Raw genomic sequence first — 16,228 nt, 5'->3', positions numbered from 1 at the left:
TTCTGCCACAAATTCCCCCAGCTATAAGCCTTCCAACCTTCTAAATATTCCTTTATATGTGGTTCAGAGTTCTGGGACCATCCCCTGAGCCTGCTTGGTCGGGTATTCTGTGTTGTTGCTGGCAGAGCTCCTTTACTGCACTTCCACCTGATCTGCCATCTTGTTTGTTCTCCTCTATTGGTTCTTTTTAGATAGATAAACCACACCTTTCCAGTCTACAGGCATATGTCAAAAAGTACTGCTACAAAATCATAGCAACCTTGATTGAACTAGAACATAAAAAAGTATAAGGAGAACAACAATACTAGTAAGGTATACTCACCATAGAATATTCAGTCATTCAGAATGCAAGAAGGGTAGCATTTACCTAAGTACAAACTTGAGAGGGGATGGGAAGGTGAGTGGAATGGAAACAGCAACCACAGGGAGCAAATGGGGTAACTGTTGTTGCATGGAGGGGATTGCAGTCACTGAGATGAAACAAAGTGTGTGATTTATTAGATATAAAGTTGCTGGTCTTTTCTGTGACCGTTCACTCCATTCACAATAAATAGTTTTTTTTTGAAAAAATGAAGGAAGCGATTGTTTTCTCAACCAGCTATACAATTCTGAAGACCCTTTCCTGAAGAATTCTACACTCTTTGATTTATACCGAATCAAAATGTCAGTGTTGACAATGAAATGATACACAATATGGTGAATGTAAAGCTAATATTCTCCCATGTAAACTATCCACAATAAAACATATATTTAAAAAAAAAACAGGCAATGTTAACATCCTCCAAGGAGTCAAATCATGTTCCCTTTCAAACTTCCTCAGCACCAACTTTCCTGACTTTGTTTATCACCATTGGAGTTGTCAGTTTCTTTAAACTTTCTGATAAGTCCCTGTGATCATCCTGCGTCCTTTGCGAAAATCTACCAAGATTACCCCTTTGGAGCACTAGAAAAAAACTCATAATATTCTGAGCTGACCTCTCTGCCTTGAATATGACTGCCCCGGCAGATTGCTTTTGAAGCCGTTCTTTTGGTTGGCCCTTTTAGAAGGCACTCTAGTGGAATTTAAGACACCTGTATTACTGAGAGAACTTGTGTGCAGATACCCACTAATTGCAGAGACATGTTTTATTTGGAATAAGCCCATGCATGTATGAACTGCACTCATTCCCTGGTATAGTGCCCTCCAGCTGTTAATCTCATGGATTTAGCTGTGTTCTTTAGTGTTGTCAAGTTGGTGCTGACTAATTGTGACTCTGTATAAGGAGTCTTGTAAGGAGCTCTGGTAGCATAGTGGTTACGAATCAGGCTGCTAACTTAAGGGTCAGTAGTTCTAAACTGCCAGCTATTCCGTGGGAGAAAGATGAGGCTTTGTGCTCCCATAAAGATTTACAGCCTTGGAAAACCTTGTACAGGGTTGCTGTGAGTCAGAAGTGACTCCACAGCACATAACCACCACCAACCATAAGGAGTCTTGGTGTGGCGCTGTGAGTTTCTGCACTGGACTGCAAAGTCACTTTGAACCACAAGGTTGTTGGTTCAAACTCACCAGTTGCTCCTCGGAAACCTTATACAGGATGGCTATGGGTTGGAACATACTTGATGGCACTTAACAGCAATACAGTTTCCAAGGAGTAGCTAGTGGGTTTCAGCTGCCAACTTTATAGGAGCAGCCCAGCCCCACCAACAGGCAGTCAGTCACTGGTAATCGTTCATGTCAGTATTTTGTTGAGGGCTCCAAAATAGTGTTATCCCCCTTTAATCTTTGTTTTATGATTAGCTATACTTCTATATTATTTCTACCATTTGATTATGAATTGGAGTTTGTATAGGAAAGACATAACATCCTGAATTATTGTCTTTGTTGTTCAGTTTTCAGAATAGAATAGTGTTGGTACCCTGGCACATTTCAGAGTTGACCTATGAGATTTTGATTATCATGATTATATATCATTATATAATTAATATGTATTAATCCATTGTGTCTTTTTTTGTTGTTGAACTTCAAACTATCGTTGGGAGTGGGGTGGGGACAGTTGTTAACTACTGTTGAGTTGGTGGTTCCAATTCATAGCAAACCTGAGGAACACCTTGTGGATTTGAACTGTCACTTTTGCAGTCTACAGTGCTGTACTTATCCTGTAGCTCTACATCAGGCACTGTTGGACTCCTTTAAAAATAAACTCTTGGATAGTTGTTGTTGTTAAGTGCTGTCAAGTCAGTTCTGACCCATAGCGACCCTATAGGGTTTCCAAGGAGCGGCTGATGAGCTTGAACCGCTGACATTGTGGTTCAAACGACTTTGCAGTTTTGCACATCAACCCACAATGCCACACCAGGACTCCAAATTCTGTGGAATCGGTTTTGACTTAGTGACCCTGCACAGGGTTTGTGAGGCTGTAAATCTTTACGGGAGCAGAAAGCTTCATCTTTCTCCCGCGGAACAGCTGGTAGTTTCGAGCTGCCAACCTTGGGGTTCGCAGTCCAGTGCTTATCCTAAGTCAATGTTTTAGTTAATGTTTTACACTTATTTTCTCTGTTCCAACGGCTAGATTCTACTGCTATAATGCAAAAGCAGCTAGTTTATTGATTTTTATCCCAAATATTTAAAAATGAGAAAAACATTCTCACTTCATGGGCCATCCATAAACAAGCTGTCAGCCAAGTTTGATAGCTCCTATTCTGGGAGTCCTGGTGTGGTGCTGTGGGTTAATGTGCCAGACTTCAAAGCCATTTGAACTGCAAACCAGTTCAAGCTCACCAGCTGCTCCTCGAAAACCCTATACAGGGTCGCTATGGATTAGAACCGACTTGACAGCACTTAACAACAACAATTCTAGCTTAGGGAGTCCTGGTGTGGCGCTGTGGGTGAATGCGCTGGACTGAAAGTCGGTTTGAATTGCAAGGTCGGCAGTTCCAGTTCATCAGTTGCTCCTTGGAAACCCTATGGAGGGTCGCTAGGGGTTGGAACCAACACTCAATGGCACTTCACAACAACAGTTCTAGCCTAGCAGTTATTACAGGCTTCTGTCACAAGCTCATACTCTGTGTATCTTGCCCCCAAACAAAAAGCAATCTCTTCAAGGAACCTGGTCCCATTGAGTAGGAGATGTCATTTATACTTGGCAGTTTTGTTCTTTAGGGTTACCCACTGTAGTTTGTACTTTTTTCTGAGCAGGAGTCGTCCATACTAATATTTCCAATTCAACAGTGCGATTACGGGTTTTCTATTAACTTCTCTTACTTTGGAGTCTCTGGGTGTGATGCAAATAAACTGTATTTTTACATAAATAATTGTCCCACTATCTCATTGTAGTCTCTACGTGTGGTCTGCATGTTGTATGTGAGGGTGCTTCATGGTGCAGAGTGTTCAGTAATTGCTCTCCACTAGCCAGAAGGCAGATGTCAGTATCACAGACGCTGAAGGCTAAAATCACGTGAAATCATTCTTTTATGGTTATACCACCAATTGGATATATGTTGTTAAATGCTGTTGGGTTGGTTCCAACTATTGGGATTTCTGAGGAGCTGCTGGTGGGTTTGAATTGCTGACTTTGTGGTTAGCCGTCCAGTACTTATGCTACAGTGCCACACCAGGACGTCTTTTATCATATTAATTTAAATGAATGATAGTTAAAGTATTGATATTGTTGTCATTAAGTGCTTTTGAGTTGGTTCTGACCTATAGTGACCCTGTTTAAGGTTTCTGAGGAGCATCTGGTGAGCTTGAACCGCTGACCTTGTGGTTCAGATCAACTTTGCAGGCCTGGGCATTGACCCACAATGGATATAAGGTCCTAAAATTTTTCAAAATGCATTCTGTTAGTAAAAAGTGGTTGATTTTATCTTATGCTAAAAATTCTTGTGAAAGAAAAAAGACTGAATTGCTGATAGTCATCTTTTGGTTGGTAATTTTGGTTTAATTTGTATCCCTTTTTTCAAATATTAATTTCTTTGAAGGTTCGTCTCAGAAGAAGCTGTTGGCCCCTGATATGTTTACAGAATCTGATGACATGTTTGCTGCGTATTTCGATGTAGGTGGCTTTCTGGTCAGAAACACAACTTTTAAACAGGAGATGGTTTAGAAAAACATACATCATAAACGTATGTGCGTGTGCTCGCACATGCACCATAAACACGTGTGTTCACATGCACACACGTATCATAAGCATGTATGTGTTTGCATACACACACATGTATCTTGAGAGAGAAAGGTAAATGTCAATATTTGGACAATCTGAGTGTAGGATATCTGGAAATGTACTAGTTACGTAACAGATTCCATGTGTGAAATTATGTCATTTCAACAAGTAAAAAGTTAGTATAAGTACAGCAGAACAGTTTGGGAGCTTCATAAACACTGCACTGAATGACTAAAAAGGGTTTTTGTTTTGTTTTGTTTTCGGATTCACAAACCCTTGTTGACATAGCAGTGGTAGGTGAGATATGGTATCAGTATCATCCTGGCTGCAGTAAGAACAGGATCCAGTTTTGGCCTCCATATTGTAAGAGTTCAAGGATTTGGAGCCTAAAAGAATTCAATAAAAAGTTAGAGAATTTTATAAGGAGTAGAATTAGAAGTTTTGATCATTTAGCTGTTTTATCCTTCAATATTTATCAGTGTTGTTTCTTGAAAAATCTTAAACTATAAACATATTCGGAATTGTAGGCTATTTTCATAATAAATGTAAGAGCATGTGAGAAATGGGGAGGCAAGTAATATGTCATTTGTTTATATTTTGCAACTGAAAACCCAAAAATAAATGGGTTTAAGAGAGGATGAAATGATGACTGAAGCAGTTAAAGCACCTGAATTCCATGTTTGCTTCTGTATGTTGAAGAAGCCCCTGATCACCGTGGATGTTGGTGTGTAATAAAAGCTCTTCACAAGTGCCAGGTGTTCTAAATTTTGTATTTGCCTCACAAGCTTAGGAAATGCAGGTAGTATTTATGCATCTATGGGGTGAAAGCAAGTGGTGCTTTTTAGGGATAAGGCAATGAAAGAAATGGGTGAGGCTTGATAGGGGAAAGTTGGACTCTGGTTTTCTAAACTTAGAATTGTTAACTAAGTGCAAGTCTTATTTTATATTACTTTAATAGTATTTGCAAAAGCACTTGATGATTATTTTTATAATTTTTTTTCCTGAGCATTATTTTGATAGAAGAGACTGGTAGTCACGTTTCATTTATAGAGAACTGGTTTTGCCCATTTTTGTTTTAAAGTTAAGTGCTTTAAATACTTGATTGCTTAGTCTGTTAACTAGCTCATGCTCCTCCTCAATTTCAGAGTGCCCGTCTTCGGGCTGCTGGCATTGGCAAAGATTTCAAAGAGAATCCCAACCTCAGGGACAATTGGACGGACGCAGAAGGCTATTATCGTAAGTGCGCACTTCTTAGTGTGAGTTGGGAGTCTCTTAGACAAGACTGCACATTGTTGGTGAATGTTGAAAAGTCACACCGCAGTGTTGCCTTTTAAAGAATGGGCCCAGAAGTGTCACAGGCTGAGGTAAAGACTTGATGTGCAGCTTAAATCTACTCAGAGTTCTTTTCAGCCTTTAGATAATCCTCTAGAATGAAGGACCCCATCACTTGCTCATCTTGATCTGAAACCAAGAAAAACTACATATCAAGGACCTGAGAAGCCACTCATGCAATGTTTATCATGTAGGACTACAGTTGGAAACATTCAGTGACGATCATCAGTAGTTTATAAAACCAAAACCCAAACGCATTGCCGTTGAGTTTGTTCTGAATCATAGCAACCCTTAGGTATAGGACTGCAGAACTTCCCAATAAGGTAATCTTTACAGAGGAACTGGTGAGTTTGAGCTGCTGACCTTTCTGTTAGCAGTCGAGTGCTTTAAGTACTGTACCACCAGAGTAGCAGAAACTCTCATCTGAATCTAAATGATCTGAAGTGGGCAGGCAGCTTCTGACCACATCAGAGGAACGTGACCAGTGGCATCTTTTGAATCTCCATTGTATCTAAGATACCAAGCACTTCACAGATATGACAACATTTTTTAGTGACGGCACAGTGTCTGTCTCCTTCCTAATTATGTACTCATTATGTAGTTTAGTGACCTGATGTTATTTTATAACTCATGTTTCAGGTGTGAACATAGGTGAAGTCCTGGATAAGCGTTACAATGTGTACGGCTACACAGGTCAAGGTGTATTCAGTAATGTTGTACGAGCCCGAGACAACGCAAGAGCCAACCAGGAAGTGGCTGTAAAGATCATCAGAAACAACGAGCTCATGTATGTGTCCAGAGCAGATAAGCTGAATCTCTAGTAACACAGATGTTCACAGATGAACATGTTTTCATATGCCCTTTCTAAGTCTAACACCATCTGCACAAAACACATGTTGTGATTATAAAATGACTAAAGCAGTTATTTTTTAATGTAGAATTTTTTTTATTTATAGGCCTGTGTTAATATGTAAAGTTCCAGAACCATAGGTTGGTTGTATCTAATTCATTTCACTACTTACTGTGTGCAAAGTACTACATTAGACACATCAGTGTCAATAGAGTCCATGCCTCCTACTGCTTGTTTTATAGCCATCTGTTGCTGTGGCTGTCCTGACAGCGGAGGTAAGAAATGAAAAGATCCCATTAATTAGCTGTCACTGAGTATATAGTGGACTATAAAAATTTTAAACTTATTCATCAGATAGTGATGAATATTATTTGTATCTCTTTGTTGCCTTTTTCTTTAATAGAATAGGGCATTGCTGTCTTCCTGTGCTTTAGTACATAGTCTGCCATGCACTGAATTGGTGTTCAAGTCAACTTACCTTTGACTTTGAACAGCTTGACCGAAGTGTTATAGATTTTGACTGAAGTCTTAAGCTACCTGTTGCTTGGAAAGTTGTATGGTTTTTTTCTTAATATAAAGCTCCAGGTTCTCATTCTAGATGCTAACTTTAAAATGTAGATTATTGCATATTATAAACTGTTTCAAAGGATATCTAAATATAAGAAATTAATAAAATACAGCCATCATTAGAGTCTTAATGGAACTGATAATAGTATACAGTGTGGTTCCATTTCTGTTATTTTCAATTACAATGTACAGGATTGATTTCAAACCAGGAAGCTGATTTAGTCTTTATGTTTGCTGAATGATTTTGAGTTTAGCTACGTGAGGTGCTGTATGATAAGCACTGGACTGAAAGGTCAGTTTGACCCGCAAAGTTTGCGATTCAAACTCAATCAGCCGCTCCTTGGAAACACTATAAAGGGTCACTATGAGAACTGACTCTACAGCGCTTAACAATAACATGAAAATGAAAATTGGCTAAATATCAAGTATTATGTAAATGATATTTACCCTCAGCAGGTAAATATACAAAATGCTGGTACTGTCAAATGTATATTTTCAGAGTTTTCTAAATTCTGGATATATTCAGTCTTGACTTAATTTTCCTTTTTATTTCAGGCAGAAGACTGGCTTAAAGGAACTGGAGTTCTTGAAAAAACTTAATGATGCTGACCCTGATGACAAATTTCATTGTTTACGACTCTTCAGACATTTTTATCACAAACAGCATCTCTGTCTTGTGTTTGAGCCTCTCAGGTACAATGTCAGAACCTACATGTTAATCTGAAGATTTGGGGTTTGTGTAGGCAGCACTAGTTGTTATTTTTTGTTTTAAACTTGGTTAGAACTCCTTGGCATCCATTTGTGTACAGACAGGAACTAACCGCATACTCTGTGCCGGAACTACTGTCATGTGACCTGCAGGTCAACAGAGACAACTGCTGGCATTAAGTTGCTCACGGAAAGGTTAAGCCAAGATGTAAAGAAATGGGAGTGGTGTGGACCAAAGGTTGATTTGGTTTTTATCAGAATGGCTTCATTGTGCCTTCAAATAAGTGTCAACCCATTCTAAAGTCAAATAAGGATTTTACCATGCATATCTTCCCTAATTAATGTCATATTCTGTCATTTTAGTGCAGGCTAATCAAACTTTGAGGGTTGATTCTTGAATAGGATGTTTTTATTAAAAAATACATCTTAGATTTGACTTTATGAATGAAAATGTTTTTACCTTTTTGTATTTACATATTGCATTCTAATCTCTGATTTCACTTTTTCCTCTTTCTATTAAAAGTATGAATTTACGAGAGGTACTAAAAAAATATGGTAAGGATGTTGGTCTTCATATTAAAGCCGTCAGATCCTATAGTCAGCAGTTGTTCTTGGCATTGAAACTCCTTAAAAGATGCAATATCCTGCATGCAGATATCAAGCCAGACAATATCCTGGTGAGTCAAAGAATTGGATTGTCATTTATACCCATAGCTCTTAACAATACGATTTGTCTATAAATTACGTCTTAGAAGCGTAATTCATTGTACTAATTGACAAGTACTGAATGAGTTTGCCATTTTTTGCTTTTAAATTCCGGCATGAATTTGATACGAAGAAAGAGGAAATACCTTACTGTCTGTGTTTTTTTCCTTTGATTGTTGGAGTTATAGTATTCATAAACCCAAGAGTAATTTCATGTAATAATGGTAGAGTTCCTGTCTGAAAGTATGGTGCACGTGTTTTAAAATAAAGCCATGTTCACCATTCTTTTATATATTGAGAAGGATGGTGACATTTAATAGTACCTTCTCTTAAGCAGATGTAGATATATGGAATTCAGTTTGAAGGCGTCTGAGAGTAACTATTTGTCTGCATTTATTGCTGTAGGAGCCATGGCTTCTGGGGACCCAAACATAGTAACACTGGTGTGGCACTGTTTTGAAAGACATCCCTTTTAATGTCTTGATTTTTCTACTAATAGCTTCTGGTATAGTAACCTGCAGATTTCACAGTGTTTGTTTTTGGACATTTGAAAGCATTTATCACATTGTCAGAGTAGAGTGATGGAAGTGCCCTTTTATGTGGGCACCCATCTCCCACTCCAGCCCCAATACCGTCATTTATCCTGTGCTGTTCACGGCTTTGGGGAAATTGGTTTCTTTGAATGGGTGCGTTATAGCCATTAAGAATGTAAGGTGACCCTTACTGTGAACTATTTAGTTTGGAAAAAAATAAATATTGTAATCTCATAAAAGTTACATAATGACTCTATGAAGAATACAGCACATAGCTCAGGGTTTTTTGTTATTGTATGTCTTAAAAATAATTTCTTCTGGACTACTGTGTTAGTAATGTGATACTAAATGTATTTCATCTGAGTTTATGTTGTAGTGTATGCCAAAGGTAACTTGGGGGGATAGTGGGCCCGCAGCAATTAAAGAATGAACAATGTAAAAGATAAATACAGTGCACATAAAACCTGTGAAGGCTGCACGTTCTTTACAGCAGAAACCCTTGAGATATGAAAACTGTGATAAGCTGCATTCTGTTAGAGGCAAGAGAGTCAGCCCTGCCGAGTAAAGCTCACATGGTTCACCTTAACATCTCTGATGTTTTAAGCCTCTTTTTTAAAAAAAAACTAGTACATGTTTTCACGCGGATTTCAGAAATGACATGTTTTTCTTCCTGAGCAAGAAAGAAATTGACATGCTACTATGTGAAACTGGTGCTTATTAATGAAAATCCAAAACATTTAGCCCATAATTGGAGTCATCACTGTGGTAGAAGTTCCACATGTATCATGGAGGGAAGAGACGTTTATGTAACAAATTAAAGTGCATCTGACTATTGACAGATTACTGTTTTTTAAGGCATTCTGATCCCCTAAGAATAGTTGTTGATATATTGGTTAAAAATATATTTGGTATTCTAATTTTTAAATGTTTTTTACTTCTCTCTGCGTATTGAAACTGCACCCTTCCATTTTAAGACAGCATTCTGATCCCCTAAGAATAGTTGTTGATAAGTTGCTTAAAAATATATTTGGAGGAAAAAAAAAAAAAATATATATGTATATTTGGTTCTGTTGCTAGCCAAGTTCTATGGATATCATCTGTTAGTAGATCAGTGGCCAATGTGTAACACTTTCAAGTTTCATGGTATCCTAATAGAAAGTGTGTTAGGGTTTATTGAAAGTAATATATTTCTTTGGGATGGAAACAGTAAGCCCAGTTCAAGTTCCAACTCAGAATTTGTTTGTGCCTCTTTTGAAGGAAGGAAGGGACTCTGGAGTATGAACTGTCTTCTCTTGTTAGCCCTAAACAAACTCTGACTCGTGAGTGACAGCAGTTAAGGGACCACCTCTACCCTTTCTCAGCAGATGTCACTGTCCTTGTATGTGTGGGTGTATTACAAAGGAAAGGAGAACAAATAACTAATACAGAGATCATGGTTGTCAATGTAACCAAATATATTTCACAGTTTCTGGACTAACACTTGTGTTATATTAAAAGGATTTAATTTTTTTTTTTAGTGTGACATGATTGCTAAATTTGGGATGGTTTAGCAACTTCAAATAAGAGATTGTTTTTGTCAGAATTTAATTGTGGAATCATCTTTCTGCTTTCATTGCCTTCGTAAATTTGGGCAACTGAAAGTTGATCTCATTTATTGACTATCTTCATGTTCTTTTAAATAATAACTTGTCTTTAATTAGGTATTCTGGGGATTTTTAGAAGAGACTTTCAACGAGATATTTCTCTCACTGCTAATCCTTTTTAGTATTGTTTGTTCAAATTAAATGAATTTGGTTTGCCCCAGATTTCCTCAGAGAAGAGGCTTGTTTTTTCACTCCTTGTAATCAAATATTTAACTTTTTTTTTATTAGAAAATTGACATAAAATACAAATAGAAAAAGGAATGTTAAAATGTGTGACTGTTCACAGTATTGGAATTCATGGAACTTCTCATAGCCAGTTCTGTTTATTTGTTTTCATTTATATGTTTAAATTTCCTTGAAAATGAATTTGTTTTGCAGGTTAATGAATCAAAAACTATTCTAAAGCTTTGTGATTTTGGGTCAGCTTCACATGTTGCAGATAATGACATCACGCCGTATCTTGTCAGTAGATTTTATCGTGCTCCTGAAATCAGTAAGTGTCTTAAAGTGTTGATTGGTCTGGGCCATCATCTGCTGTAAAGACAGTGTGTCTAGTTTCTAAGTTCTGTTTTCCATCACACTTCAGCAGCTGTGCACGAGTTCATTTATGAGGAAGGGAACCCTAACAAGTTCATCCTCCTCAGTTGGAATGATGGTAGTTGTGACAGGAGTCTTGATCATGTCGGGCAAGAGTAGCAAAGCAATTGTGGAAAATCTTCGGCTTTAGAAGACTACTCTTGATTATTCAAGGTCTGATCATCTAATTTGTGAATTATATGGGACCTTTGTTTTTCTCTTCCTTATACCTTTGTTGAGGCTGATTAGCACCTCCCCCAAAGGAGATAAAAGGAGAGACGCCCATTTTCTTATTTTTGCCCCATTGTTTAGGACTTAGTGGGAAGGCCAGGAAACTAGTTGTCACGCTCTGAGGTATTAAGATTGTAATTATAGTCTGTGCTGTCCCCATTAATGAAAATAAAAATAGTGATTATTCTCATATATTAAAACTTTATTTTGTTTTCAGTTATAGGTAAAAGCTATGACTATGGTATAGATATGTGGTCTGTAGGTTGTACCTTATATGAACTTTATACTGGAAAAATTTTATTTCCTGGCAAAACCAATAACCATATGTTGAAGCTCGCCATGGATCTCAAAGGAAAAATGCCAAATAAGGTAGGCCATTAGCACAAGCTTTTCTTTTCCATGGTTTTAGGATTTTTTTTTAGTCTGGTGGACTACTGATAACTTTGTGTTCTATTAAACAAAAATCTTTCAGATAGGCAACTTTCGTTCCTTAGCTCCTGGCTCAGTTTTGATCTTTAAATTAATGATTATAATCAGTCAAGAGCTAAGAGACTAGCTAAAGAGAACTCCTTTTTTTCTTTTTCAAAAGTCTTTAGTTTTTCCCCCTGAAGTCTGTCTTTCTGCTTTTCTTTAATACCTGCTTACATTAAGCAGGAGGATAGGGCCCTATGGTTTAGGAAAGAATTGGCTAGCATCCATCTGCTAAACATCTTATACATATATGACTTTTTTATATCTCTGTCCTTGTTGCATTTATTGTCCTTCACTGATGGGCAGAGAAGCAGCAGTATTCTTGGGAGTTATACCTTTATTGGTAAGAGTAACAAAAATGCCTGAGAGAATCAAGAAGATGCAGCTCAGGTTAGTTAAATGTTAGGAAGTGCATAGGGGTCAGAATGAAGAACTTGACAGCAATCAGTTTATTAAAAATTGGAGATTATTTGGAAAGGGAAGATGGTGAGAAAATTCTGTTCATACCTCCTAAGAAATTCACCTTTAATGCTTCACTGTAGTTATCAGTTTCTGTGTGTTGAGTATGAAGATCTTCATGTCTGAAGAAAAACCTTAGAATTTTAAGATTTCAGTTTATTTGCTGATGTTCTGAGAGATTACAGATTTTTCTCCCTTATATAGGTCAGAATCATTATGGATTTTAGGTCCCTTTCAAGTTTTATTATGTCAAACTTATATAACATTACACCAGAAACTAGCTATGTTGTTCTAACTTGTATCATGTTAGAGCTCTTAGAGCATGATTTTCAAAATTTCACTTGGTTTTCTAACTGCCACAAGACTCCAAATTTGTCATAGTATCTTCGCTATCTAAAAAAGAAAATTATTTTAAATCTTAATTGAATCCTTAATTTTGAGTAATGAAACTATAACTTGATATGCTAAATAGATTAAGTCATTGCCTGAGAAAATAGACTTTCATGCTAAGCAATTAAGGCACAATTTGTATTTGCATTTTCAAAATGTTCATAAACTCAGAGCAAGGGAATCTGAGATCATTTCCAAATGAGAAAACAATCCAAGAGAGAGAGAGACTACATATGTAATTTGTATGACATGTTATTATATTGAATTATTACAGCTAGATTGTTTCATAGTTGCTCAAAACCCAAGATTTTTTTTTTTCTCTCTTAGATGATTCGGAAAGGCGTATTCAAAGACCAACATTTTGATCAAAATCTCAACTTCATGTACATAGAAGTTGATAAAGTAACAGAGAGGGTAAGTGTTGTAATTGTGTACCATGTTATTATTAGTGCTTCTATAGTATAGTGAAGGTTTTATTACAAATAATATCTAGGTCCTGTCATCTGTCCTTGGGATCACTTTCTTGGTCTGATCTTCTGTGCCAGAAGGTCACCAGAGTGACCTTTTGTTATTCTCTCTGTTGAAGAACCCTTATTAGCTTCTTATTCCCTACAAGATAATATTTGTTTTCAGAATATGTGTTCCATGGTAGGAATTCAATAGTTTTCCTTACTGTACGTCATAAAGCCCATCGTTCTGTGCTATTTTAGGCCTTTGTGCTTTTGCTCACAGACCTCCCTGCTATAGTGCTTTTTTATAAAACCTTCTTCAAGCCTTATCTGAAATAGCTTTATTCTGTATGAGCCTTTTATAAATCTCCATGATGAAATAAAGACCTCTGTGCTTTGACCATTGTTTTTGGCTCCTTCGCTTTGTCAGTCAGTACATACCAAAGTGTTGACTGATAGATAGCGTAGTGGTTACGAGTCAGACTGCTAATCTCACGGTCACCAGTTTGAAACTACCAGCCGTTCCGTGGGAGAAAGATGAGGATTTCTGCTCCCATAAAGATTTACAGCCCTGGAAACCCTACACAGGGTCACTATGAGTCAGAATCGACTCCATGGCAAATCACTACATAGGTGTATTGTTCCTGTACATGTTTTCGTCTTAACTAGACGATCTCATTGAGAATAGAGAAAGTACAGTTCAAATAGCAAGTGGCTGTTAGTAATTTCAGTTTTTATTGCTTTAACTACATTTTTGGGGGTTCATGGAATTCTTTTGTGTTATCATTGATATAGGTTATAGAATTATGATCTTTAAAACAAAAAAAAATCCTAAAAATTATTGAATTGATGTATGCTTTATCTTCACTTACAAAATAATCTTTTTAAAAATGATCAAAGCTAACAGGATTGACTTAAGTCTTTTCCCTGCTGCTTGAAAAGACATAGAAGGCACAGAAAACCATGTAAAGGCTTAATAGTAGTACAAACAAAAGTCATGAGTTTGAGTTTCTGTATGTTTGATATCTTAGATATAAGAATTTAAAAAATTATTTTTAGGAGAAAGTTACTGTCATGAGCACCATTAATCCAACTAAGGACCTGTTGGCTGATTTGATTGGGTGCCAGCGACTTCCTGAAGACCAACGTAAAAAAGTGCACCAGTTAAAGGACTTGTTGGACCAGATCCTAATGTTGGACCCAGCAAAAAGGATTAGCATCAACCAGGCCCTACAGCATGCCTTCATCCAGGAAAAAATTTAAACGTGATGAAGAAGCTCTAAGGGTTTGAGTAATTAAATACAAAGACTGAAGAAATTTCACAGCAGTTTATTAATGTATATAAACTTATAAATATTTCTCCAGCAAATTTGAGGAAGCATGATATATTTGAATTAACACCAAGGGTGATATTTCTTTTAGAAATGTTAGTTAATCTGTTTTGTGTCTTATGTGAAATCTCACTGTAGAAGTGTTTTAATTGCCAAGACTGCACACAGTTACAGTGCTAATGTACATGACTGCAGTTCACATAAAGACAAAGCATCTGTTATAAAATGAGTAGAAATACTGGGCGGTTGATTTGTTTTTAGCAGACTTGGCTTCAATTTGGTCTTCAGATACAATGGCCAGCATAAATGCTGTTTATATTCACGTTTCCCTAGGTGTGTGTGTGCAGGCCACAGCAGCATGCCCTTGGTGTAGTCAGTGCCGAAAGGGGCCTGTTCCTTCTTGAGCCTGCCTGCGGGAATGGTCTCCTCTTTTAAAGCAGGTTGTGTACAACATTCAGTACACTGAAGGTAAGCTAAACCATCAACGTCATTGGTGTTTTACAATGTTATTTTACTGGAAAAATGGACAAATGAGAGATATTAGCTTTGTGGCAGAATTCCCTGCATGTTGTGATAACTGATCTTGTTTTATTTTTTGGCATTGAAACTGTGGCATAGTTAAAATTTCTGTTGTTCATCACATTTAAAATTTGAAGAGTAAGCTCTTGATGGATAGAGCGCCTTCAGTGTACTGTTTATTAACTTTAATTTTTTTAAATCAACTTGCTATAGACTTTATAGACATTTTGTTAGATACAGTTCTTAGTGACATAGAAACGATGCTTAGCTTTCATTTACTTATGAGAAATGTTGAGGCCTACTTCTGAAAGCCCTCATATTTAAAGCTTAGACAACATAATGAAATTTTTAATATTTGTATGTCATTTGAAAGTGTACTGCTTTATGGTAAAAGTGTTTTTCATTTGTTCATTGTTTTCATTATTTGTGATCATGTTGTCTTTCAATACAGGCATAACCCTTCCACTCTTGAACAAAGCAGCTGCTTTTTAAAAGCGGTAATTGCTTCTTTACCTTTTATTTCTTTTGTAAATGAAGCTTTTCTTTAAGAATGTGACTTTAAGGTGTTGTCTGTTGCATAAAACAGCTGGCACTCACTTCCTGTAAAGTGAAGATTGTTCTACTGCATGTAAAGTGGACCATGCAGATTTCTGTATGTTTTCAGCATCATTAGATAATAAAGGCTTTTGTGAACAAGGCATTTGTAGCCATTTTTAAAAGTTTTTGTCTTCAGTGCTGGTAAGTCAGGTAAACCATAAATAGTTAAAAGCAACCTTCCATTTTTTCTTTTAAGTCTCTGACTGAAAGTATTATTTGTTAATGACTGCAAGTATTATTTGTTAAAAATATGAACCTAGTGAAAAATTGATCATTTTATTAATTATAATCTTAATTATCTCATCAAAAAAAGTCCTGCAAATATTGTCAGCTTTCAGTGTAGTGAGATTATTCCTGTAGGTTATGGGGTATAAGTCAGGATTTAACTAATGTTTCTGCTATTTTCTCACTTTTCCTTTTGATGGTGCGGAAAGAGAAAAAGGAAAACGGGGCACAGGCCATGCAACGCCTTCTCCAGGGTCTGATTTGCTGAGACACCAGCTTCACCTTCTTTACAAGGTTATTTCTGACAGCATGTGTAGATAAACATTTAGCTACAGTTTAAACAAAATCATGTAAATCAGCTTGGTTTTGCCACACAAAGGAATTCGTATAACATGGTAGAAGAGATTTTCAAACGTTTTTATGATCTTTCCATAAAATTAGTGCTTGCCTTGTCTCCCTGAGGAATGTGGAAAATACTCAGACTTCAGGGGTCTTAAATCGTA

The 16,228-nt window shown here is 36.9% G+C and overlaps 1 protein-coding gene across 1 annotated transcript in view; it reads left to right on the top strand.

The window, feature by feature from the left end:
• The window catches only part of PRPF4B (pre-mRNA processing factor 4B), a 54,711-nt gene extending 39,110 nt beyond the window's left edge, over positions 1 to 15,601 (top strand). Inside the window, exons 7-15 of the mRNA XM_006870547.1 lie at positions 3,958 to 4,031; positions 5,285 to 5,375; positions 6,111 to 6,258; positions 7,444 to 7,581; positions 8,120 to 8,273; positions 10,856 to 10,970; positions 11,502 to 11,653; positions 12,932 to 13,018; positions 14,113 to 15,601. Of these exons, the coding sequence (XP_006870609.1) occupies positions 3,958 to 4,031; positions 5,285 to 5,375; positions 6,111 to 6,258; positions 7,444 to 7,581; positions 8,120 to 8,273; positions 10,856 to 10,970; positions 11,502 to 11,653; positions 12,932 to 13,018; positions 14,113 to 14,316 (1,163 nt within the window). The 3' untranslated portion in view covers positions 14,317 to 15,601. The remainder of the gene's footprint in view (positions 1 to 3,957; positions 4,032 to 5,284; positions 5,376 to 6,110; positions 6,259 to 7,443; positions 7,582 to 8,119; positions 8,274 to 10,855; positions 10,971 to 11,501; positions 11,654 to 12,931; positions 13,019 to 14,112) is intronic.
• The last annotated feature ends 627 nt before the right edge of the window (positions 15,602 to 16,228 follow it).

This window comes from Chrysochloris asiatica, unplaced genomic scaffold (assembly GCF_000296735.1).
Source record: "Chrysochloris asiatica unplaced genomic scaffold, ChrAsi1.0 scaffold00144, whole genome shotgun sequence".
Classification (NCBI taxonomy): domain Eukaryota; kingdom Metazoa; phylum Chordata; class Mammalia; order Afrosoricida; family Chrysochloridae; genus Chrysochloris; species Chrysochloris asiatica.
This window is presented reverse-complemented; position numbering and strand designations above follow the sequence as displayed.